General features: G+C 45.4%; 1 protein-coding gene across 1 annotated transcript; it reads left to right on the forward strand.

Annotated features, from left to right (window-relative positions):
- The first annotated feature begins 2,257 nt into the window (after positions 1-2,257).
- On the forward strand, positions 2,258-24,175 carry LOC135377388 (G protein-coupled receptor kinase 2-like). The gene is made up of 8 exons (XM_064609757.1): positions 2,258-2,692; positions 2,812-2,907; positions 6,768-6,880; positions 10,774-11,042; positions 12,871-13,075; positions 18,480-18,749; positions 21,521-22,066; positions 22,349-24,175. Exons 1-8 carry the CDS (start codon positions 2,641-2,643, stop codon positions 22,487-22,489), a joined length of 1,692 nt encoding a protein of 563 aa, XP_064465827.1. The 5' UTR covers positions 2,258-2,640; the 3' UTR covers positions 22,490-24,175.
- The last annotated feature ends 1,507 nt before the right edge of the window (positions 24,176-25,682 follow it).

Raw genomic sequence — 25,682 nt, forward strand, 5'->3', positions numbered from 1 at the left:
ACAGGATAGAAAGGCAGGGGAGGATCTGGATAGATCACTGCGTTGCCTCAAGACTCATGTAATAGTTTGTCGTCTGCAAACAAATGCAAGAGGCTGATCGCGGCTATGCCATGAGTGTCTTCTGTGAAGGTCGCTCTCGGACCTTACGGGCATAAGATTATGCATATCTTTGCAGGCGAACGCGCGTCACTAAATGCGGATATGGTGACCTCGCGCAAAAACTTTTTTTTTTCTTTTTTCCCTCCCTTCCGAGTAATACATGTCAGCCAAGCCAACAGACGAGCCACTGACGCCACACTGACTCCGAATGGCCCAACATACGGTTCGACGAAAAATGCTGCTTCGTATTTATTCCTGTGTATTTCATTCTTTTTTTTTTATGTATCTTCGATTTTAAGCAGACGATCTTATGCCTGTTGCGCAAGATGCAGGGGCACCTCAACCTCCCGACGTACACATGCCAGTAATGCCTGGATCCGCAACGCGGAAATGGAAACGGACCGTTAACTTTTGAGGTTGCCATGTGGACGGTGCCCAAATGTAAAAACGTGACTGCATCTGCGTGCGGATTGGCCTCTCCGACTCACATGACATCTGACGTTGACACGTGCGCGGGAGTGACGTACTTTTCCGATGTATACGTCTTCGCCCGTGCAAATTACGATGTGTCGTCTGCTTACATTTCTTTCATGCCTTGGTCTAGAGCACTCATATTCGCGATCTAAATGTGCTCAATTTCAGGAAGTCCTTATCGTAAACAAGTCGCGGAACGCTTGGCAAGCACTTGGCACAATGTCTGCGAAGGGTTTTGCAGAGACAGGAGCGTCTCGTCCTATTCGACGTGAGCAAAGTCACGTTCGAAGAGTGCCTCGTATCCAGTTGCAACTGCATTAGACCGACATATGCCATATATGAGCACGTTTCTTGAAGCCGGACACTGAAGCGAAGGTGCGTTCTTGATGTGCGTTCTTGGTGTTTGAAAAACCCAGTGATATTTTACTGGGTTTTTCAAACGCATCACGTCTCTCTGCGTGTTATGTAGTTTTTTTTTGTTTTTTTTTGTTTTGTTTGTTTGCGAACCTTATTTACTGAGTAATCTATCCCTATCACAAGGAAGAAAATATTTTTTGTGATATCCGTTATCTGAAGTATTTGTAATTTTACAGTGGCCTTTATAGATGGTTTCGTATTTGCCTTTTGTCCAGTGGTTCGCGTTCAGCCGGTTTAGCGTGTTGGATGCATAATTGTCGTAATTGCTTCCGCTATCTTACAAGTCAAGAAAATTCAAAGCTTTTTTTTTTTTCAAGCAAGCAAAGCAAATTTTTCTTTGTCCAGGCATAAGTGTCTGCAGTTCTATGCAAAGTATGCAGAAGAAACAGCAAGGTTAAGAGCTGCACGAAAAGAAAAGAAAAGTTCCTTATACTCAGAACAAACACGCATTGAAGGGGGATGGGCTTTCTACTACTTTGGCACATCAATGTTTAATTATATGGTTATATGATATACGTAGCAATTATGTTACTCATTTCCCATCTCCCATAAGCCCTTCACATTAGATTATATATTACGCCCGCGCGGTTTCAGATTATTATCAGAAGGCGATGCTGCCACTTTAATTCGGAAATGAGAGCCAACTATCGCATGCTACGTGGAAAAGAGCCAACTCTGATACGGGTGCATTTCGTTCCCATATCGGGGATACATACTATTCATTCTGTTTCCCTCCTCGCCCGAGGATAAATGGCAGTTTACTGTAACATTTTATCAACGATCCAATGACCACTGCAATGGCATTATCTAAGAAGGTTGGACAAGTTTGTTTTATAATCGTCAGTTTTTATTCAGTTGCACGGGCTTTTGAACCGTTTGAACTTGGCGCCTTCTAAGTACCAAAACTACCCGCTGCGCGTCGCGTTATTTCATTCAATATTCCGCAAGGCGATACGAGAGAACATATGAAAGAACAAGAGAAGCTATAACTATGTATACCCATGATCCAAACCTGTCAGACTTCACGAAATCCGCCACATACCGCTACGTTTGTAGGTCATACGTACGTAATGTGCACGTGGTAATATGTTTGATATTTGCGCAATCTTTGTCTCGTATGCTCGTATGAATCTCACGTACTCACGTATGAAAAGTTTTCCTCTGTCTTCTTTTTTTTTTAATTGCCTGACAAAACAAAACCTTAAAATATCTCGTACGTTGCTCTCACAAGCGTTGTAGTTTCTTACAACGTCGCTAGTGGTCTGAAGTAAAAAATTAAAGAACCAGGTTCTCTAACCAATGAATAGCCTCCGTTCTCGGTGCATCCTTTCAAGCCGCCATTTTACCCCACCCAGCGCGGATACGGGGACTATAGTTTTATTATTATATTTATACTAAATATATTTATAGATACATAAATATTTATATTTCGGTTAATTCGCGAGTGTCTTAGACGGGCTGAAATGCGGCTCACCATGCGGCATCATCCTGAGCGGTTTTGGAGAGGATAATCGCTTACTTGCATAACATTGGCATGTGTTTTTTGGGCGAGACCGGGCAAAATTTTGCATCGACCTAGGGCTGACCAAAAACGAGGTGGGTTCAACAGGGAACCCGCCGTTGGACCAAACTGCGTTCAAGCTGGAACTGATGGAACTAGAGAATATTGTCGCCAACACGGTTTACCTGAAGGCCAGAGAAGGTTGGTGCATTAGCTTTCTTCCCCGGCCCTCGGGGGCCCTGCGTCGCCGCAATTTGAGCGCGCGTGCATATTAGGCACGCGCATTTCGTCAAGAACTGATAGTTGTTCTAACCCGGTAGGCGGCCCAGACTCAAACAAGGGCAAGAGCAAGAAATGGAAGAAGATACTCCAATTCCCCCATATCTCACAATGCGTCTACCTCAGGGACCAAATTGGTGAGTGTCTTCGGCAGATCTGAACGTTTGATCGTTTCGTATACCGCTACGTATGCTGTAGCAGATGTTTCAAAATTGCAAGTTTCGAGAAGTTCCTGCTTCGAGTGTGGAATACAGGGAATGGAGGTGGCGCAGTAACTCGTCGCCACCAGTTTTAAAGAGGTTATTGTGCTTTCCATTGAACTTCTGTTGCCCGTATATTATTATGTTTCAGTTGATAAACCATGTTTCGTTTCACACAAATAATCGTATCAACAATTTGAAGCATTTCGTCGATCCGTCATGTGCGAGTTTGGTTTTTTGACATCTCCGATTGTTTTTCGATTTCTGATATGTTTGATACGATCGACTTGCGTTTGGTGTAGTTACTGTGAAGAACCTCACGAAATTGAGCTCTGTGGTCGCTGCTTTGGCTGCACGAAAGCGGAAATAGGCCATTGAGCAAGAATGATGCGGTTCAACATATGTGTTTGACAGAGTGAGCCCGGGGACTTGCAGCCTTGAAACCATCTGTAGTATTGGACGAACGTTCCTGCTTTCTGATCACTGTCGTTCAGTCAGTATAAACGAGAGAGATTGGAAGGAGCAGATTTTCATTTGGTAACTTTCAACAAACAACAAAAATCGTTTAGTGGTTCCAGCACCAGTTCGTGAACAATTTGGCACAGTACAAATCTGGTTAGATAGGTGTTTGGTGCATATGTATGTTCAGCAGTTTACTTCACAAACATAATAAATACGACAGTTTAGACGTGGCGAGAAACTGGTCGAAGCAGCATTTTTACAACGCGTGCCGAGTGACGCGTCCCCCTGTGGTGCTCTTTATGAGCAGCTTTAATCGCAGAATTCATTTTTCGGTTTGCATAAGAGCGCCTCTTGGCATGGTGCTAAGTAAAATGTCCACCTTTTGTTGATCAAAGCATCACGTGAAAATCACTTAGGGAGATAATTTGCCGTTCGTTGAAACTCGATAAAGTTACTTACTTTTTTAAGTATATTTTATACGGTTATAGTATCTTGTACGTTGCAGCACTGTTTGGTGGGCGCCTGGAAATTTTAACAGTTGGCGTTTATCCTGAGCGTATCAGTAAGCGTAGCTTAATAGAAACAGCCTTTCAGGCACAAAAGGAGGCACGCACGCCCCCATAAAATGCCCTCATAAGAGGGGTCAGGCAGCAATGAAAACAGCTCTAGTCAAGAGGTGTGCAACGTTACGTTGCACTCAAGCACTTACTAACCCGTTATCTTATCATTAAGGAGTGTAAGGCACAGTGTTTTGTGCTGTTCATAGTAGGCCTCGCATTCATTGCGATTGGCAACATTTTATTTTTTTTTGCGTTGTCATAATCTGCAAGGCATTGTAGATTAGCAGCACTGCCGTTTAGCGCTTTGTCAACTGCTTGTGATACCGTGTGATAAGGCGCTTCACTGCAGGATCTGCGCATGCATATGACGCCTGCAAATGTGACGGTATGCATTGTCCAGCCATTACACACCGTGCAAATAGCGTACGATGTAAAGAAATGGCCGTATCATTTTTCCGCGTAGATCCTGTATGTTGTTGCGCTGCAAGCACTGACGGTGGGGAGACGTGCAAAGGTTATGGATCAAAATTTATGGATCGCTTGTTCGCACAGGCTAACGGGGTATCTTCATAAAGGGTGTTATAAACCTCTGGCATCATGTACTGCTTGCTCTTCTGTCCGACTTATTACAGTAGCGTAGCACAAGCATATTCATCTTTATCTCCTTATGGGGATTTTTCCATGCCGTGTCGCTTCCGCTGCAAGTTTTGAGCGTTTGAGCTGGTTTTGTTGATTAGTTTTTCCATCAGTGGAAACGAAAAAAAATCTGTGGAGGGGCATGCATTTCAGTGGTTGTAGATGACTCAAAATCCTGACGATGGAATGCTACGCTAACGTGACATTGTACAAAACGTTACTTGAAGAATGTATGAATTTCCATTGTTTTGCAACGTAGCACGTTGCAGCCCCCGTAGCTAAAGAATATCAAATTTGGCAGAGAATCTCGTGCGGCAGATCTTATTGTGCAGAGCAGCTCCGCATAGATACAGGATGACAGCGGCTATTCACAATTGCCCGTTGGCGTGAAAAACGCTCTCGTTTTCGAATGCCATATCCTGCTCCCTATCTTGACAACCAGCATTTGCGTTATCTGGGCGATTGTGTTCTCTCAGCTGCTGTGAAATGCTGCTTCGAATCTCATTTCTTTTTTTTTTCCTCTCTCTTCTTTTTTCCTCCGTGACTCGGTGCATCATAGTTGCCTTTGTGCCAGAAAATGCGAAAGGCCAGTGTGCTACATATTCTGGAAAATAATTTTAAGTGCTCCAGAGTAGGTGGCTCCACTTTGGTAGACCTAGTGTCTGTATTGATTGTAAGAACTGTTGATTTATATGCAGTACTCACTGTTATGTGTGACATTGATGATGACAAATGAGGTATTAAAGGGCCACTAAGCTGTTGCCACAGAGTGCAAGCAGAGGTTTCACTGTGCCTAAATATGTACGAGACTTATCCAGGAGAAGCCCAAGTGCTTTCATTTGTTTCTCATTATTTCCCGGCCCTGTCCCGTATGACGTTTAGCGTCGTTAGCCAGTCCCAGGAATGTCAAGAATAATGCGCACAAACAAGGTTTTTCCAATCACTCTTTAAGATAGGTCCCGTGAACAGTAATGTCCTGTGCAATACTATTGCACACGTGATTGTGTAGGAGACGGATTAATAAAAGATTAGAGAATAAAAATCTGCCTTGTACTAAACTACTTCCTTTTGAACAATTTACCATGAACCCCAGAAGACAAGTCAGTGATGATATCCGAGTGTTGTGGCTCGTTTGAAGACTAAAAGCCGGGATTTAGAAGTCCCGCAGGAATTCAGCATTAGGAATCCTACGTCCAGCACTTTGCGTACTCCCACAGAGTGTGGTAGAAGACTTTATTCTATTAAAATAAGACATTTTCTGAAGCAAAATTCTGGTTTGGAGCGTCTCATGTTCTGGCTACCCGGATGGTCTTGCTACTGGTGTTTGGCTGTGGCAAGAGAAACGGGTTTATTTCTGACATGGCTGTGCTTCCCAAAACACATGCAGTACAAGCGCAAACACGCTGTTGCATCTGAGAAAAAAAAAAAAAGATTTATGTACAGATCGATGAAACAGCACATGGGCAGGCAAGCTGGTGGACAAACTTCATTGCAAATAATCCTGAGTACTGGGCAAACTTGTCGTCTTCAGTGTTTGCCCAGTGCTCAGGCTTGTTTACTGTGGAATTTATGCACAGGCAATGCCTCCTATATCTGTAATGCCTGGCAAGACGGTCGCTCCATACTTTAGCGCCCCTTTCCTGTTCCTCCTCTCCCGCGGCCCCCCTTTTGCAGCGGCGGCGCTAGCTCCCGAGGGTCGCAAGAACCGTCGTCTGCTATCGGTCCGTCGTTTTTCGAATTGTTTCGAATGTTTTCAAAATTTTTCGAATTGAAGTGCTTCTTCTTGCAACGCGAGGATAAATCGTGCCTGTGGACGACTGCTGCTGCTGCGTTTTTATCACCCAGTGCGTATCCCAGGGCTTCCGTGCCACCAGACGGGGGGTCCCCGCATACTAACGCGGAGAACGGGGAGCCCGCTGACTTGACAGGCATAAAGATACAGGAGGCATTGGCACAGGCTAGCTGAGGTGTCATAGGATGCGAGGCACAGAAATAATGAAGGCACAGATTTCGGTGATGAAACCTGAAATTTGGAGAGTATTTTTAAGAGAGACCATTTGCTACGAGGCACCAGTGGGTGAACGTGTCCCTCAGGGTGCCATCATAACCGCTTTCATTTGGTTGTTTTCTGACACACAGAGATCTCGTACGGGTATGTAGTAGAGCAGCAACCGATCGGGCGGCTTCTGTTCCGGCAGTTCTGCCAGACACAGGCCCAGTACTGCCGCTGCAACAACTTTCTCGATGCCGTGGTGAGTGAACGTTGACGACTAAGCAGCTTTCTCTCTCTCTCTAACTCTCTTTCTCTCTCTCGTGCTAGTCTGCTTCGCGCTTGTCTTGTATAAGTATATAGTATATATATATACAGGGTGTCCACGCTAAGTGTGAACAGATTTTTTTTTAATTTCTATAACACTTTTTCCAAGATGAAATCAATTGCAATATAGCATATGCTGAAGGGCACTCCCTAGCAGGGCATTAGCAAAGTCCAAAGGCAATGTCTTAATTAGCTTTCATTAATTAACTTTTTAATTATAAAAGCGACAAAGTTGTCCCAATGAGAACATCTGTTCCTTTTGGTCACCTGATATCGTAGCCGTTTTCAGAACAAAAATCCGTTCGATAGATCGCCCGCAAAAAATTCGTGAAGGAACGCCATTTTTTTTCTTTATTTTGTTCATTGCGCTTCTTAGAAGACTCGTATTTCCTTCACCCCCAACGGGAGAGGGGGAAGGAGCACAGTGCCGCCTCATGCGTCGAAGATGAGCTTTAACTTGCGGAAACAAAACAAAAACAAATGTATCGGGTGACTCTATCGGAACTGGCCTTATCTTGGGTTGCATTTTCTGTTTCCTTTTAATCTTTTTCCAGGATGCGAGAGGCGATAGTGTGCTCTTTCTCCCTCTCACATTGGGGGTGAAAGAAAGACGCATCTTCCAAGAAGCGCAATGAACAAAATAAAGAAAAAAATGGCGTTCCTTCACGAATTTTTTGCGGGCGATCTATCGAACGGATTTTTGTCCTGAAAACGGCTACGATATCAGGTGACCGAAAGGAACAGATGTTCTCATTGGGACAACTTTGTAGCTTTTATAATTAAAAAGTTAATTAATGAAAGCTAATTAAGACATTGCCTTTGGACTTTGCTAATGCCCTGCTAGGGAGTGCCCTTTAGCATATGCTATACTGCAATTGATTTCATCTTGGAAAAAGTGTTATATATATTTTTTAAAAATCTGCTCACACTTAGCGTGGACACCCTGTATAACTATAGCGTGTCTGCTCCAATGATCATTATCATCATCATCACCTGCTCTAGCTGCTGCTTGTCTTGTTTTGTCTGCGGGTGCAACTATTGGGAGTGTTTATCAGTTTTGAGAAACATTTACTTTCAGAGGAGAATTGGTTCAAAGTTTACTTCCCGCAAATGGTAATGATCAACGTCAGAGATGGCGTCGCACAGAAGGTTCAGGAATATATACAAAACGGTGTAAACGAGTGTAGATGCAGTAACAATAAATAGGTGGGTCGAACTGCAAGACACGTCGGCTGATCAGTTTATGGCAACTGGTGAACTTGATTCGGTCAGGAATTGCAGAACGTAGAGTTGCAAGCCTCGATCCCACCTCAGTTCTTTTACTGTGTGTTTTGATGAGTAACTGACCCAATTTTTCTTCGCCTCATTGCAATTCCCTCTCACCTCGCGCTAATGAGGATGGGTGTACCCACTACTGTCGTTGTCGTGTGTTCGATATCATTGGTCCAGAATAATTTGTCATCTCAACCTCATGAGGGTGAGGACAGCCGGTCTGACCTCACCTCATTGACCATGCGGCTCCTCACCCTTACAAGGTTGCTGGTCCCGCCGTGAAGGCTGTCCTTGAGATCGTTACCTGGCCGTTGGTGAGACTTAAATATTGAGTTTGTAAGTACGTAAGTAAGTAAGTCTCCAGTAAGCTTGGGGAACAGGTGCAAGTCTGATGGGGTATGATCTGATGAACACAGTCGATGGTTGACCACAAAAAAAAGCTGCAGGAGTGGATGGCAGCCGGAGTGGATGGCAGCCAGAGTGGTGGCGCATTGTCCTGATGGAACCAGGATCCTCTTTGGGAATATACAGAGTCGTTTGACCTTGTTGGCGTCCCACAAGCCATGAATTAGGGTTTTGTAGCACGCTTTCTTAAGGCCAGAAAACTGTGGCCATCGCTTTGCCTACTGACGGAGCAGCCTGAACCACCTTCGGTATTGGGGAGGAGAGGTGCTTCCATTGTTTGGACCGGGGCTTGGATCTCGTTTCGTCCACAGTCACAAAGCGGGCACGAAAGTCCGCAGGGTCCGGCCTGAACAGTAGGAGGTTGTCCCTGGATGTGGTGTTCTTTTTTTTTTTTTTTTTCATCAGGCATGAGCAATCTTTGGACCCGTCCGGCAGCTATCTTGCGCGTATCAAGATATCTCATCAAGGTGCATTGCACCGTCCAGATGCATGTTGACTTGGCGATCTGCAGTGGCCACATCGTGCAGGCCTGTCAGGACGAGGCTTTGTCTTCGCGGCTGTCCTAGCTTGAATTCTGCGGCCCGTTACTTCACTGTGCTGCGGGGCGTCCTCCCCCAACATCGCCACCATGTCCTGGTGGACGCCTGCCAGAGTTAGGACCTTCCAAAACAAATATGCTACGATTGCGCGTGCCTTCATTTTCTTCATTCTAGCTCAGCTGCTCCGGTCACCCATTGCCCGCAAGACAACCGTTTAGCACGCGTCTACCATTTCTGGTGGTGTCAAGTCTGGAAGATTGCCCATGTCCTACAATAAAGTTTTGTGTCAGGCAGAGAACTTATGGACACCCCGTGTTGGTCGTAGTTAATATATTTAATCCAGCCATCAAGTCCATGCCAAGTAAAGACCAAGATATGCCAGTACTTTCAGTATTTTCGTTGTTTGTCAAATCAACTTTCTTCCTCTAAAATCGGTGTACTTGCCACGGATACCTAAACTCTGCACCCCCCACTCTTTGCTGTGTGTCCAAACAGCTTTCACAACATCGCAAATGCAGCATATGTGGAGCATACCAGGAGTGGACAGGAGTGGGGGTTTGAACCGCAGGAAAATGTGGCAGTAATACTTCATGTTCTCGAGCGCATCAAACCTTGATATACTTGGAGGTCTTAAAAATAAGTGCATGCCAAATCAGTCGTTCGTGGAAATATGCTTCGTTGCTGTGAACAGATGACTGTACAGAATGACTTAAAATATTCTTTGTGCTATCAAAAGTAGGAATGTACCTAGAATTTGACATGAGGTGATGAGGTAAATAAATAAATAAGAAAAGCATCTAAAACCAGCAATGTGTGCACCAACAGGAGGGCCTTCTATTTAACTTTCATCATCACAGGAGTCACACACAGAGAAAGGTAAACTAGAACGCATTAGATTTGCATAATTGTGGAATTTGAATACTTATTCCGGTTACCGGGGCTTCTCCAGCCCCCCAGTTTTTTTGGCAGTGCTCTGTCCACAATTTTTGTCTATTTTTGTCTAGAGCAATGTGCTAGCATATATGGTGGTGAATGCAGAGGTATATCAAGCCTTGTGAAAATTCTCATTTGATTGTCTTCAGGTATACTGTAAACATATTTTTATTCACAATGTATTAGTTTTCGCTAATCGCGCATTCAGTCATTTGCGAAGTTATTCGTGAGTATTTAACTTCGCGATTCCAGGGCTGTTTCCTTTCGTGGGACAAGCTGTGTTCGCGAGTACAATTTTTCGCGATTTTTTAGTCTTCGCAAAATTTGCAAATATTAATGCATCGCGAATAAAAATATGTTTACAGTAATCTGACACTTAAGGCATGCCAATGAAGTTCGTGCCAACCGTCGTTACTTTGAACCCCTCGAAATATTGTTGTATGAAATTTTGAGGAAAGACAATGTAATTTAAGGATCAGGGTCAGTTTGCATTAGAGTAAAGCAAAAGCTACGAGTATGACACTCGTTCTCCATAGCCATCGGGCATGTGCTGCGCATGTGCTGCGCATGCAGGAAGTGTTGCCGCGACCACTGAGAATGGGTCTGGGACTCTCACCTAAGTTTTATGCAAACTGGCCCCGGCTTTTAGCCAAAGTGTCAAGTGCCTGTTACTTACCAGGAGGTGTATGAGCTTCAACTGGATGAGGATCGAGCAGGGGCGGCACGGGATGTCTGGGCCAGATTTCTGGGGGACGAGTCAACACAGTTTGTTGATGTAGTCAATGAGGAGCTGGTTGCTCGCTGCAAGCAAGGGCTCCCAGAGGCTTTCAAAGACCTCTTTGCCGAGTGCACCCGAGCTGTCAAGGACTTCCTTGCGGGAGATCCATTCCGACAGTTTGAGGCCAGCATGTACTTTGACCGGTACTTGCAGTGGAAATGGCTGGAAAGGTAAACGGGTTTGTTCACTCGATTGATTGATTGCATTGCATAAAATCTAGTTTCGTGCAAGTTTGCTCTGAGGAAGCTGGCAGTCCCAAGCTCCGCTACGTGTCACTAAATGCATCCTCAAATGTGTACAACCTACCTCTCTATGGCCAGAAATCTCTGGAAAGAAAAACTCTGTGCAAGACTTAACTCACTTCCAGCTTCCCCCAGTGTAGTTCCAGGCGTTGTGTAGTCTTGTCTCACTGCTGCGTGCAAATAAATGTACAGGATGTTTAGCCCTAACGTGTTAAAAAAATAGGATTTAAAAAATCTACTTGACCGAAAATTATGGGGTCAGTGCTGTTTATCTCGGGGGAGCTGTTGCCATGACCTTTTTTTTTTTTTTTTTAGGTCTGAAGAAATTGAATTTTTTTATTTGAACTCCAAAATTTGCCAAGCCAACCTCATTCTTCTTCTTTTCATTCTGATTCTTTTTGCCAAGAAACAAAAGGCACATGTCAGATTAACATCATTCCATTGCAAAACACGTTCCTTCTACAATGGTAATGGGGGGGGAACGCGTGCAAATTGTCGACCGACCTCCTTTCTGCGTCCAGTCAATGGAAGATGTGTCTGAAGGAAACAGTGACCCGTCTCTTCTTGTTTACTTTTCACTGTTGTTTCAGACAACTTTGCATTGTAACCATGCTGCCATTATCAGCAGAAGCGTGGGAGAAGGTGAAGTGAAGGGGCAGGTCTATGACCTCTTCGCATCGCTTCTTGAGAAATCTGAGCGTGTCCAACACTTTGTGCACCTAGAATTGACGATTTTCACAATGTTTTTCGGCTATTACCATTGTAGTAGGGAAGATTGGGGGGGGGGGGATGCCTTTCCAGTTTCTGGCAAAAAAACAAGATTGACTCCACAAATTTAGAAGTTCAATTCAGAAAATTTCTCACGACTTAAAATTCAAAAACTGCTAGGAAATCATGACAAAAGCCCCCCCCCCCACACACACACACACACATAAATACTGCTGACCCCCCCATAATTCTCGGTCAAGTGAAATTTTTCATACGACCTTCTAACATGTTGTGTGAAACAAAATCTTTTAAATTAGTCTGAAACATATTAATTGGCATTGGCCGGCACGTTTGGTGCTAGCAGAGCAGTTACACGCGAATTTAAAAATGATCAGTCCCAGTTGTTGCTAGAATTTAACTCTTCGAAATATGTATTCAAACACGCAAGTTGTTTTACTTAGACATGTTACCACATTTTACGCTTGGTACCGTCCAACAGCATTGCCGCCATTCTGAGCCGTGTAGCTAATGCTATTAGGGTACATTTGTGAACCAAGTTAGACGCATGGTTTTACCACGGGGAAATCATAAAGCTTTATGGCCTGGAGCAACACATGGAACCCTTGGTATAACTTCGTTTGTTTTTCTGAAATCGTTCGTTTTCTGAAAAGTTTTCGGGTTTTACCCGATTCTTCCCCGAATTTGCACCCCGAATTGAAAGTTGCCTCTTTAGGGTGAAACCCGATTTTTACCAGGCAAATTGCCCTCTCTGGGATGTCTGTAGGAATGCGCACCCACTTGCTTGTTTGGCAGATAAATGCAGTTACATCACCGTTTGTACCAAACTGCTACAGTTAGTTCGAATAACTGAGCCCGATTTCTCCCCAGTTTTAGCGTAATGGAAGTTGTTTTTCACCCGAATTCGCACGAATTTAGTGCGCACGTTTATTTGCCCGATTTTTACCCCCCCAAATTTGGACAAAAATATTTCCCGAAAACTTCAGGCTCTATTCATCCTCAGTAAAAGGTGTCTCGATTCTTCTTCCAGCCGACCCGTGACAGCCAAGACTTTCCGCATGTACAGAGTGCTTGGTAAGGGTGGCTTTGGCGAGGTATGCGCCTGCCAAGTACGAGCCACCGGGAAGATGTACGCCTGTAAAAAGCTAGAGAAGAAACGCATCAAGAAACGTCGAGGCGAAACGATGGTGCTCATCGAGAAGCAGATCCTGCAAAAAGTGAACTCCCGCTTTGTGGTAAGTGTGTGTGTGGGGTTGAACGTAAGAGCGGTTCTCAAGCAGGCCCGTGTGTGTGCTAGGACGCGGGTTTCAGGAATCGACCAAGGGACGGAACTACGGTTGCCACCTTTCGTAGCGAAAAAATACCGGCTGAGGGAGAGGAGGTGGAATAGAGGGAAGGAGGAAATGTTCGGTGGGTGAGGGGTGGAGAGCATACATAGAGAGAGAGAAAGAAAGAAAGAACAAGCGTACTCTCTCAAGAAAACAATGATAATACAGTCAACCCTCGACTTATGAACCTTCGATTTATGAACACTAGCACGAGGAACCAAACTTTTTACATGCATTTTTCCCTCGTTTTATGAACCTCGATATTCGAATAATGAATGGAATTTCTGGGAACCAACTAGGAGTTGGCCAGCGTTTTTGCCCTCAATTTATGAACGGATCCTTCCGAGGCCAACAACAACCTTCATAGGGATTATTCGTGGTCTTTTGAATGACGCCTGAATGGACAAAACGTTTTCCAGGTATTCCATCCTCTGTTCTTAACCCCTCCAAATCCGAACAACAAACGAGTTTTCCACAAGTATTCCTGACCTCAATTGATGAATAAGGTGTCCGCTGTCACCCGGAGATTAATAAACGTAGGTTAAAAATCCCAGAGGTAATCCGAGACCAGTTGAGTGCGAATGTGCTGACATCTCTTCTTTCCAAGATTAACACAGCGGAAGGCATAGTCCAAAGCAAAATTAAACAATTTAGTATTGCATAATAAACGGAGTGTGAATGCGCTAACACATGTTCTTTGTGAGATTGACACAGCAGAAGGCATGGTCGAAAGCAAAATTACACAATATATTGCATTATAAACACAATCCCAACTCGGAAATACTGTTCCATTTGCTCTATAGTACTCACTTAACAGAATTTTTTATTTATGAATCCCTCGATTTATGAACGATTTTTCGGGGAACCGAGGGTGTTCATAAATCGAGGGTTGACTGTAATAATAATGAATAACTAAGAAGATGACTGGTGCCTACGGAGTTGGGCCTGTGCTCCAGATTTATTCAAGCTGTAGTGGAATGTTGAAGGGAAAACCCCGTAAAAGCCCCCATGAAAGGTCTTGAGCCACAAATACCGGCAAAAGGCTGCCGGTATCACCTTCCTACTGGCAACCGGCAGAGGAAGCAAATAACCGGCTGTGCCGGTATAATATCGGCCTGGTGGCAACTCTAGACAGAACACACAACAAGTGGCTGGCGAAAGGTTGTTGTTGTTGTTCCTTGTGTCGAAAAAGAGCGTAGAATAATGTCACACTCTGGGACACCGGAGACATTGTTTAAGCTCGGATGAAACCAGAACGCGTTTATTTTAAAAAGCCGTCTTCCCTTTTCGGCCTTCCATTCTTCGTTTGTGCCCTGCCACATGATGGGTGTTTCCCACTTGCAAAGTGTGAATGTGTGCCGATTTCAGCAGAACTGTCTACAGGGTGTCCCAGAAAACGTGTCATTGAATTATAATAAAAAAACTACGCCGCCTCGAATCATGCGGTCAAAGGCATTTGTTCTTACTAGGTTTTTGCCAACTCCTGATGTCAATGTCATGTATCGTAAGTTTAATTATGTAAATATTTGCGAACTGAACTCCGAAATTTGCCAAGTAAAGGTCACTTTTTTACCCCACCAATATGAAGAGCGTGCCGAATTCACTCACGTTTATGATGATTGACAGTGATATTCGGAAGCTATCCCATCGGAAAAAAATAGCCGAACATCATGCTTTTCGTAGCACCAAACCATAACGCGCTACGACTTTTTGAGCGCAATCGCTCTCAGTCCGACGAAAGGAGGTTCCAAACCCAGCCCACAGAGTGATAGTAGAAAATAGAAGTTCCTGAAATTGGGAGAGGGAAAGTGCGATCCCAGCGAAAGTCTGACGCGATAAGCCACACCTGTGCTATCTCTTTCTGCTTTGCAGGTGTGGGCTGGGTTTCCAACCTCCTTTCGTCGGACTGACAAGGATTGCGCTGAAAATTTTGTCGCGCGCTAGCTCCGTAGAGCATGATGCTCGGCTATTTTTTCTGAGCCCCTGGATATCCCTGTCAATTGTCATTAATTTCAATAAACTTGACACGTGCTTCACATTGGTGGGGTAAAAAAGTGACTTTACTTGGCAAATTTCCGACTTCAGTTCGCGAAAATTTACATAATTAACCTTGCGTTACACGACCTTCACATGAGGAGGTAGCAAAACCTTGTAAGAACAAATGCCGTTGACCGCATGATTCTAGGTGATGTAGTTTTTTATTATAATTCAATGACACGTTTTCTGGGACACCCTCTATATAGAAGGGGTGCAGTTGGTCCACAGTGACAGTGCAGTGACTTTACCCTGATACAGGGCCCGCAAGAATAAAGCCATTAACTCTTCCGCTTTACGACAAACGGACACGTGCTAGCTTTGCTGGGATGCACTTTTTCATCACTATACCCAGGCACAGCACTTTCTGCTGTTCTCATCACAAATGTGATTTCTGGAAAGCTAGTTCCAAACGTTTTGTCGTGGTCCGTACCATAGTGACTTTGTTTCAGTGAAATGGAGAGAGATGCTTTGTAGGCAAAGCATCAGAGACTTGAAAACAAAGGTCTGAAGATAGTGAAAGATTGCTCCTCTAGGCCTAGGTTGGTGTCCAGACGGGCTCTCGATGGACGATACAGGGCGAAGATAATTTGACTTTGGATGGGAACGCAGGAAGGTGGAGACGCCGCGGTTTGCTGGGCACAATGTTGAATGTAAAATTACTTTTATCTGCACATTTTGAATCTGATGCTTCATGCACCCAATCCACAATGGTCTGTCAGTATGCTGATGACATGAATATTTTACTGCCCATCACCACCTTGAGTCACTAAATTAAGGTGTTCGGAGCAGGGACTGGAACCGAAACAAATATTGGTTCAGTTACGGTTAAGGTTCACCTCTCGAACTGTGCAAGGAGGTCGGTTCTGGTCACGGGCTTTCTCCACTTTATCTGTTACGGTTACCGGTAACCGAAGTAATAAAACCGGTTTGTTTTCGGTTCCTACTGCGAACATGTGTCCGCAGCATATACACGACCACGTGAGTAAACAGGGCTGTAAAGTGCATGTCATGAAGAAAGAAGAAATTTTGGTAGTTATTTTAGCAGTAACACGCAGCAGTGGTGTGCTGCAACTATGCACTTATAAGGAACCGAGAGGCTGACTTGATTCGTCATCTTCAATGTCTGTTGTCACTGAGAGGGTAAATTTGGGGGAAACTACCTGGAAAAGGAGATGACACCTTCTTCAAGCGAACCCTGGCTCGTAGAATGTAACAGTCTGCTAAGGCCGCCGTAAGCGCCTGCATGGTTCCGTCTGCATGATGTCATGCTACCATAATTCAAGGATTTGCCCCAGCGTTTCTGCTCTGCAAAGTGGGAAGATTGTGGCAGGAGAGATGCAGCACCTCAACGTGAATATTGTCGTAAATTTTTGCTAAAAATAAGATCGCGTGCTCTTTATGTTTTAATTTTTTACGCGCTGAGGAGAGGCCAGATCTGTGCGTCTCATTTGGCATACATCACTGAAAGACTGGTTGGGAAGATTCCCCACTGTCTTACACTAGGCCTCTCGTCCTTAAAAATGGAGCAAGCTTGATCGTGCTGACAAAGGCCGAGTAACACAGAATGTGTCTAGCTTATCGTACAATATGATCAAGCTTTGTCGAAAGCATGATACGTCGCTAGACCTCCATTGTGGCAGTAGCCGAGTGATAAAGTATCTGCCTCACAACCTGAAGGTCCACGGCTCGAAGCCCAGCGGGTGCCGATTTTTTCTTCCATCACTTTTCAGAGTGACGGTCGAACATGATGTGTGACGTGACGAAAACTAGCATATAAGGTGAACCCTCTTTATTATGACCCCCGTTAATCTGACATTCACGCTTTATGACCGAATTCGTGGGGAACGGTTTTTTCCCCATGTAAATCCTTCCCGTTAATATGACATTCCACTTATCGGACTATGACCGAGATTTTTGGGCACAGCTGGGGTCAAAGACTTTGACAAAGACCCTTTGAGTGGCTGCTTAAGTTTCTCAGGAACAAAGTGACACAGTTAAAGTGGGGCACAAAGGATTAGGGTGACTCAAGGCGTTGTTGACCTCGAGATTACTCATACCTCTTCTCGGATTGCTAAAGCAGTGAAGCACTGAAGGTTGCCTTTATTGTTTTTTGAGCAACACAATGACATTAATATAGTTTGCGTGATCAATAATACTCTTGTACAGTTAGAAAAGCTGATCACTGCAAGCTACTCCAAGCAGTCATTGCTGACAGACTTTTTTATTAAATAAATTGTTGTACAGCATCATGCGTACGTTTTGTTCTGCCGTGCATGCCCTCTGGTCCCCAGTGGACCGCTTTCTCGTTATTATGACAATTCGTTTTATGACCAAAATCTGCGGGAACGGAGGCGGTCATATTAACGAGGGTTCACTGTAAACACATTCTGTGTGTCTCTGTGAGAACAAGCTGCATCAAACTGGTAGCGCGGAACTCATCGCACATGGCCGACATTCAATGTAGCATTGGGCAACGCTCATCGGGTACGAGTTTGACAAAGACCATGCCGGCGAAAACAAATTTTTATCGAAGTGCCCGTTGACAGGCGGCAGTGGTGAGTGGCCATGTTTAAGTTTAGGCTGCTCTCAACGCGCCCAAATGAAGCATACGTAACCAACAATTTTTTACAGTGTTCCAGTATCGCCTATGTGATAAATCTGTCGATGTCAGCGTGTATACCTCTTACGTAGGGCCTGACTTTTTAGGGTTAAACCCGTATCCGCCCGATATTTACCCCCCGAACGAAATCTGTAAAATTTGGGTTTAACCCGAATCTACCCGAAAACATCTCGGTCGCGTGGCACACTCATAAGCGTGCATTAAAATAAAGTTTGATAACATTGCTAAACATTAGTTCCATGTTAAGACAAATTTTTATTAAACAAAAAAAAAATCACCCGAATACACCCGAATTCCTGACGACAGAATATGCCGTAACGGGATTTAACCCGAATACACCCGAATTTTCTAATGAAAAATATCACCCGATATTTACCCCCCGAATTTGGCCAAAAATAAAACCCGAAAAAGTCAGGCCCTACTCTTACGCTGAAGTTGCAGCACATTACTTTCGCGTGCTTCACGGGAACCGTATGTTACAAACCCGCAACCGGAATCTTATTTTTATATTCCGGTTTCGGTTCATGGGTGACGAGAATTTCTGCTTACGCACCATTTTACGGAAAGTATGTCGAGACCCACTCACTTCAATAATAACGTCAAACATTTTCCTGTGACCAGGGGAGAATGTAATAACCTGTGGGTGCTCTGCAGGTGAGCCTGGCATACGCGTATGAAACGAAGGATGCCCTCTGCCTGGTACTGACGATTATGAATGGAGGTGACCTCAAGTTCCACATGTACTCTATGGGGGGAGAGCCCGGCTTTGAACCACACCGAGCACGTTTCTACGCGGCCGAAGTGACCCAGGGACTGGAGCACCTCCACGCTAAGGGTATCGTCTACCGGGACCTCAAACCGGAGAACATTCTTCTTGATGACCACGGCCACGTGCGTATCTCTGACCTGGGGCTGGCTGTTGAGGTGAGTCCTTATGTGGCGGCTCAAGGGGCCGAGATGGGTTTGTGCTACAAGGAAGAGTTCTTGCTAGTATTGATGTGTTCTTGCAAAAAGCAGTTGGATTATCTTTTTTATGAAAGCGAACTCGAGTGTTTTATGAAGCGAAAAATGAAACTGCTTTGTAATGACCATCGGTGAAGGTTGTGACTAGGTACTAGCGTGACGCGACCAGGAACTGCGACACAGAAAAAATCATAAATCTGTTTAATACCAGTGGTGAAAAGATGAGGAACTCTGGTCAAGCAGAATCGGAGCATTGCGGAGATAATGGATAGGATGCAGACTTGAACTTGGAACACCAACGCTTGAAACAGTGGGGGCAAAGGATGCCTGAAAAATATGATGAAGCAATCAGGAACTAGGGCAGCATGTTTAACACCGGTCGGTACCCGGTCGAGGCCCATTGGATGGGTAGTGTTCAGATAATGTATCAGGCGACACTCTTCCCGTTTTCGCGTGTTTCCGGAATGGAAACCGGAGCGGAGAAGAACAACGCGAATGTTATCAATACAGTAAATCTCGGTTATAACGAACTCGACGGTCGCGCGCAACCCGTTCATTATATCCGAAGTTCGCTATAAATGGAATGGACAAAAAATTTGATCCAAAAGGCCAGCAGTGTAAGAAACATGAGTCATGTATGCCGTTCATTGAAAATACATCGTTAATGGTGCCTGTTTATACACAGTTGCGGAGATCACGGCGTTTTCTAAGTCATCAAGGTGGTCCAGGTGGGCCGCGGCGAGCGCCTTCGCGTACACAAAATCACGGAGCGAAGCAACGTACTTGAGTGCCTCCGCTGTAGTTAAAAATGTAAGAAGGGGAAGACACTGTGTCATCATCATCGTCATCGGAAAGTTCGTTTGGCGGCGGGCGCACGTCGGCAATGATGTCCGAATCACTGAAGTCCGCGACGGCCTGTGCGTCGTCATCTGCTGTCGCGAACTCCTCGGAAGACTGACAGCCGTCAGTCAGATTCGCAGCCGTTGCTCTGTCCCAAAGTTCTGTGTCGCTATCACGCACACCAAAGTCCACTTCACAATCGGCGTCTGTAGCCAGTGCCCGATGAACAAATCCAGCTTTTCTGAAGCAGTTTCGCAAAGTTTCCCGCTTCACCTGCATCCATGATGCCTTAATCATCGGCCAAACGGGTGCACGTGCCGCACGTGCAGCGCGCGCTGATGGTGACAGCGCATTGGCTGCAAAGCGAGGTCACGTGCAAGCGGCGCCTGACAAATCCGCGGGCGTCTGACGTCGCGCGCTCGCCTTCTCCAGTGGTCGAGGGAGCTCTTTCGGTCGCAGTAACCAAAGGCTCCCCGGCAATTCATTCATAATAGGCGGGGGCAATTTCCATAGACTCAATACAAATTTTGACGGTCGTTCGTGAGGCATTCGTTATAACCGAAGATTCGTTATAAGTGGGGCTGTTATAACCGAGATTTACTGTAGTGTGGCCGAGACTCGAGAAATGTTTAGAAAACAAAGTTATACCTTGGTTTCTAAACCTTTCCACTCTTTCCTTTTCCAACCTTTCCATCCTTTTCCTCCCTTGACCTGTGTTACGCTTGTTCTGTTCCAAAACTTTTCAGTTTTGGAACGCAGCTTTTGAGCTCTTCTGGTGTTTGTGTGGTTTCGCTCTCTTTTCTGTATGCTTAGAGCCCCGAGCTTTACACAAAATTTTGTAGAATTGGCCATGTCTCATGGAACCTGCTGTTTCCCTCAGAATCGCGTGTTTTTTGCGAAATATTTGACATATTGTGTGATTACGTGAGGAATTCAATCTATCTTCGACATTTTCGCTGATTAAACCCGATCAGTCGTGACTGCAATGCCTGATGCGACTGATACTGCTGGCATTTACACGGCTGAGCGTGCCACGATGAAAGAAAATTGTAACAACAGGAACGCCCGGAGAGAAATTGTCACGAGTTGAGGCTAATTTTTTTTTTGCACACTGAAAAATTATGAAAGACTGCAAAAGCACATAGGACGAGTCCGTAAGCGATCTTGGGGGGGGAATGCTGCAACATTTTTTTGCTCGTTTTCTCTTGTCCGTGGATCTGTAAATCCCACTTCATGGAGATGTTAACTTTCAACGGTAGAAAGCTAGGGGCTTTAGGTATGACACAACTATGGCACTGGACAACCACATTTGGAAGGCAACTGATGCACTTGCGGTAGCATTGACCTTTACTCAAACTAAAAAAAATGAGGAAAAGATTTTCAGAGTTCCTAACATGTATCGCATCTGTTCTAAACAGAGAACAAGTGTACGAAGTTGGGGTAGTTGGTATCTTGACATATTGTTGAATGTTGAATGAATTGTTGAATGTGTGTTAACAGGGGGGGGGACAGTGGATCTTATTCGTGTTTCAAACCTGTTCGTCGTAAATGCTTTATTTTCCTTGTCTGTCCCGAAATAAATATTCTGTCAGTTGTGAGTAAGCAGCCGTGGTGTCAACTTCGCTCTTCCTTGTGTTGTTTCTTGCTGCATTCAACAATATGTCTGAACAGAGAAAATTGCCGTGACTTTGAGTGTGAACATATTGCGAAACAAACAAGGAGGTCTAAAAAAATGTGTACTTGGGGACAAGCATCTGCTGGATTTCTGGCGCTTATTTGAGCAGCCTCCACTCGTCATTCATGCCCAGCTTATCGCATTGAGTACAAATTACGCCGATACGATTTCGCGTATAATTATTTATTTATTTAATATATATTTATTATAACGACAGGTGCCAGAAGACGACGAGGGCGTGCGCGGCCGCGTGGGCACCGTGGGTTACATGGCCCCCGAAGTGATTGAAAATGAGCGGTACACCTTCAGCCCGGATTGGTTCAGCCTCGGCTGCCTGCTGTACGAGATGCTCGAAGGGCAAGCACCCTTCCGCGCCCGCAAGGAGAAGGTAAAGCGAGAGGAAGTCGAGCGGCGGGTCAGGGAGGAGCGGGAGCGTTACTCACCTCGCTTCAGCGAAGAAGCAAAGGACATCTGCCAGCGTCTGCTGTCCAAGAACCCCAGCACGCGCCTCGGCTGCTGTTCGGCGCGCCGGGGAGCGGTGGAAGTGAAGCGTCACCCCTTCTTCAAGAGCATCAATTGGAAACGGCTCGAGGCAGGCATGTTAGAACCTCCGTTTGTTCCCGACCCCCACGCCGTCTACGCCAAGGATGTCCTCGACATCGAGCAGTTCTCCACGGTGAAAGGGGTGAACCTCGATGCGAGCGACGATTCGTTTTACAGCAAGTTCAACATGGGTTCAGTTTCCATACCGTGGCAAATGGAGGTGAGCAGTGAGTTGTAGTTTTTGAGGCTTGTTTCCAGTGATGGCCAGTAGTTAACTACATGTAGTTAAACTACTAGTTAAACTACTATTTCGAGTAGTTAACTACAGTAGTTAGGTTACTGCAGGCGCCAACTACTTCCGATTTTGCCGCAAGCTTTACGGCACGATTGTGCTTCCGACTTTTACCTTGGGGCTACTTGTTTGATGACAACGGAGGTGCAGAACAGTTGTGCTAAAACGCGGCCCTCTCCGATCTCACGAGCTCCGATTTTTCTTCCGCAGATGATCGAGACGGAATGCTTCAAGGAGCTGAATGTGTTTGGGCCCGAAGGCGCACGGCCCCCGGACCTCTGCTGGGAGCAACTGCCCGCCGAGGAGCGGCGCGGCTGCTTTCCTTTCCGCCGGAAGCCCCGCCGCAGCTGAGCCCCGGGGGGGCCCGCCCCACTATGCACGCGACGCTAGTCACGACATTCCTAGTTCAGGCGACGTCTATTTATTTGCTGGGCCCCGTGTCGTGGGTAGTGGTGAACCCACCCCTGTGTGTGTGTGTGTGGTTGTCAGTGTCACCGTGCCATTTTTCATTTTTGTAAATATTGCCCCCCTCCCCCCTCATAGTACGCGAGCCCCCTGGTGTCAATAAAGATGCGTCATGCGAGGTGCCAACCCGTTGCGAGCGGTGTTCCGCCGCTGCTCGTCGCAAGTTGATGTCGCCCCATTCTGAGGCAGTATTTTTATTTTATTTTTTTCATAAATTTTTGTTCCAAGAGGCTATAAATCGGGAGAAGGGGCTGTACGAGGGAAGGTTTTTTTTTTTTTTGCGTGGGCGAAAGGCGGCGCAAGGGTCAAGGGCGGGCAGACTCTCTTGACGGCGGCAAGGCGTACTGTTTGCACAAGAGCCAATGAACAAGCACCCTCATTATTAACAGTGTGATCCACGCACAAGACTTTGCATGTGTGGCAGCACAGACGTTTTTATTTCTTGCCATTACGCCACACGTGACATCTCCTTTTTCTTTGGTGCCTCCTCGAGGACGCGCACTTTTAAGGGAGTTCTTGATACTCTCCAACATGTTTACATTTAAGTTGTCTCTCGTGGGTTTTACACTGAGGGTGTGTCCGAAGCGAATAGCATCCGTAGCGCGGGCAGGAAGCTGTCCTTAGGGAAAGTGCAAATACTCGTGTCCAGGCGCACAGTGTTGTTATACTGCAAAGTCTGTATCACTTTGATTTTGGATTGGGGTCTGCCCAAGTGATACTGTTCATGTTCATGCCAAAAAGGGGAGGGATAGTAAGGGAACAGACAGGGGGTGGGGGGCATTCGCGTTAACCTAGCGCACGAGATCTACAATATCTCTCTCTCACACTAAAAATGACCTTGTTCGCGTTCTCGTGGGCGATCTCAACGATGTGATCATTTTTCCATAACGAATGTAGTATATCTCCGAGCCTATCAAACATATTGCGCTCTCGCTCAGCGCGACCCTCGCTCTGTAGCGAAGAACGGCAGATTTTTTTTTTTTTGCCGACCGGAAACCGAAAGCGCACATCTCACGTCGTCGAAATACTCTGGAGCGAGACCGTGGGAGCCGCCTGCATAGCAGACGCCTGCTGTCTGTCGCAACCCATTGGACACACCCGAAGTACATTCTCTCTGTATGCTTGAGGTTTGTTGTGTGTGGTTTGAGGAAAGTGTGTGCCCTGTAATATATACTGTGATTGCGCAAAATTTTTCTTCCCCCCCCCCTACCTCCCCCCGCCCTCCTTTCCTCTCCTAAGTTTCCCCCGAGTAGGAATGTGTCACCTGAAGTGTGTCTCCAACGTTGGCCCAAGTCTTGCACACGTGTGGAACGTGCAACCCAGAGACTTGAAAACACATCAAGCATAATTTGTGCAGAGACTCCGCGGCACAAGTTTCAAGCACCGTTCTAAACTCTGTGAATTTTCCCGGGGGTTTTTGCAGGAGTTTGTGTGTGGGGGGAAAAAAAAAGTACTCTTGGAGTCACTTTGTGCAGATATCTGTGGCCATGTTCACAACCTCAATTAGGAAGGAAAATTCGTACTGCCAAAAATGTGATGTTGCTCCCATTGAAAATACACATTTCAATTGCATATCTTTGTACCACTTCAATTTGGCGTCCTGATTGTTCTTGCACAGCACTGGCCGTACACACAGACAGGTGAACAGGCACATGAACGGGGACAGAAACAGGTATCACGCACGTCATAAAAAGTACGTGCCACATGCAACGGAGTACCACATTATTGGGTAAATAAGGCCTGCCTCTACAAAGCCTGGACCTGGCATGTTTTTAGTGAGGTCTAGGGCAATATTTCTAAGCATCATCACAAAGAGGAAAAAGGCAACATCTTGCTCTAGTCCACCTAATCCAGTGTAAGTACTTATACATGCAAACCTTCTTGTAAGGAAAGAGAATATCTGTCTGACAGTTCCTATGTACAACTTTTCAACACATGATGTGCCTGTGAGCAGGACACCAGTAATTCAAACCGTTTATTGACAAATTTGGTTGCAAGAATAATCCAGGAATATCTACTGTATTGTGCATTTGGCGTAGTTATTGTCATGTCAGGATCAACTACAACAAGGCTGCACTCTAAGCCATCTGTACATACGACACACATTGTAATCCGTTGAAACCAGAAGTCTGGAGAGGTCTCGTAGCCAAACAAAATTTTGAATTTTTAAAAGTTGTCGAATTTCATTTAGTAGCTTCTGGAATCTGGGAGGGCGTGTGGGGGGAAACTTGTCCCGAAGTTTTATACCAGATTTTCTATGTGAAATATTCACATTCTTCTGGATCATGTACATGTGTAGGCAGCATGAATCATAGTTGCTCATGTTGGAAGACTACAAGATATCGTCAAGCTTGCCGTGGACTTCACAGTTCTAAAAATCTTGTTGGGATTATTTTTATAAATGCCGTCAAAGTGTTAGAGACAAAGTGAACTCTGTATTGCATGCCCTCCACCTGAAGAGCCAGCTATAATTTTCTTCTATGTTAGCTCAAGGATAATGCGTGTAATTAGGATGTTCCTCGAAATGTCCACCTACTGCAGTCTGTAGCTTTTCTTAGAGGGTGTTTCAGAGATTCTACTGCCTATTGCAAAGAACTGCAGGCATGAGGGAAAAAATGACCACGTGCACGGAACTACTGTTCCACTTTAGTATTTCTGCGTAAGTTACGTGTTGCACAGTTCTCCCAAGGCGAAGAAGGCGTCCGTGTCAGGTTCAGTCTTCTAGTATCCACGCGAAACGTGTAATATTAGTCCTGTGTACAGCTTGAGACAAGTTCACGGCACTGGAGCATTTCTGTATCGGAGCGACCCCCTGGTAGCTATCTGGGGGTGACCGGCTATGCCATCCATATCAATGTGTGTGGGTGCCGTCTCGTGAACTCTTGTCCCAAGCTGTACACAGGGCCATCTGCAAGAATGATTTATGAAAATGTCCCACTGGTGCTCACAAGTCAGTCTAGAACTGGGGGTCGCGTGTTTTCAACTTTTGCTTTTTTCGACGTAATTATACGTTCAACATCATGTCAACAACAAAATTCTACATTTCATACAAATTTTGGACTGGAACAGATTAAAGGGA

This window comes from Ornithodoros turicata, chromosome 1 (genome assembly GCF_037126465.1).
Source record: "Ornithodoros turicata isolate Travis chromosome 1, ASM3712646v1, whole genome shotgun sequence".
Lineage (NCBI taxonomy): Eukaryota > Metazoa > Arthropoda > Arachnida > Ixodida > Argasidae > Ornithodoros > Ornithodoros turicata.

Bases quoted from the DNA above. Each gene is read 5' to 3' on its own strand.
- LOC135377388 (XM_064609757.1), top strand. From the start codon at position 2,641: ATGGAACTAGAGAATATTGTCGCCAACACGGTTTACCTGAAGGCCAGA. The intron at 11,043-12,870 runs GTAAACGGGTTT...TTCTTCTTCCAG, and splicing joins CAGTGGAAATGGCTGGAAAG to CCGACCCGTGACAGCCAAGA. The intron at 22,067-22,348 runs GTGAGCAGTGAG...TTTCTTCCGCAG, and splicing joins CCATACCGTGGCAAATGGAG to ATGATCGAGACGGAATGCTT.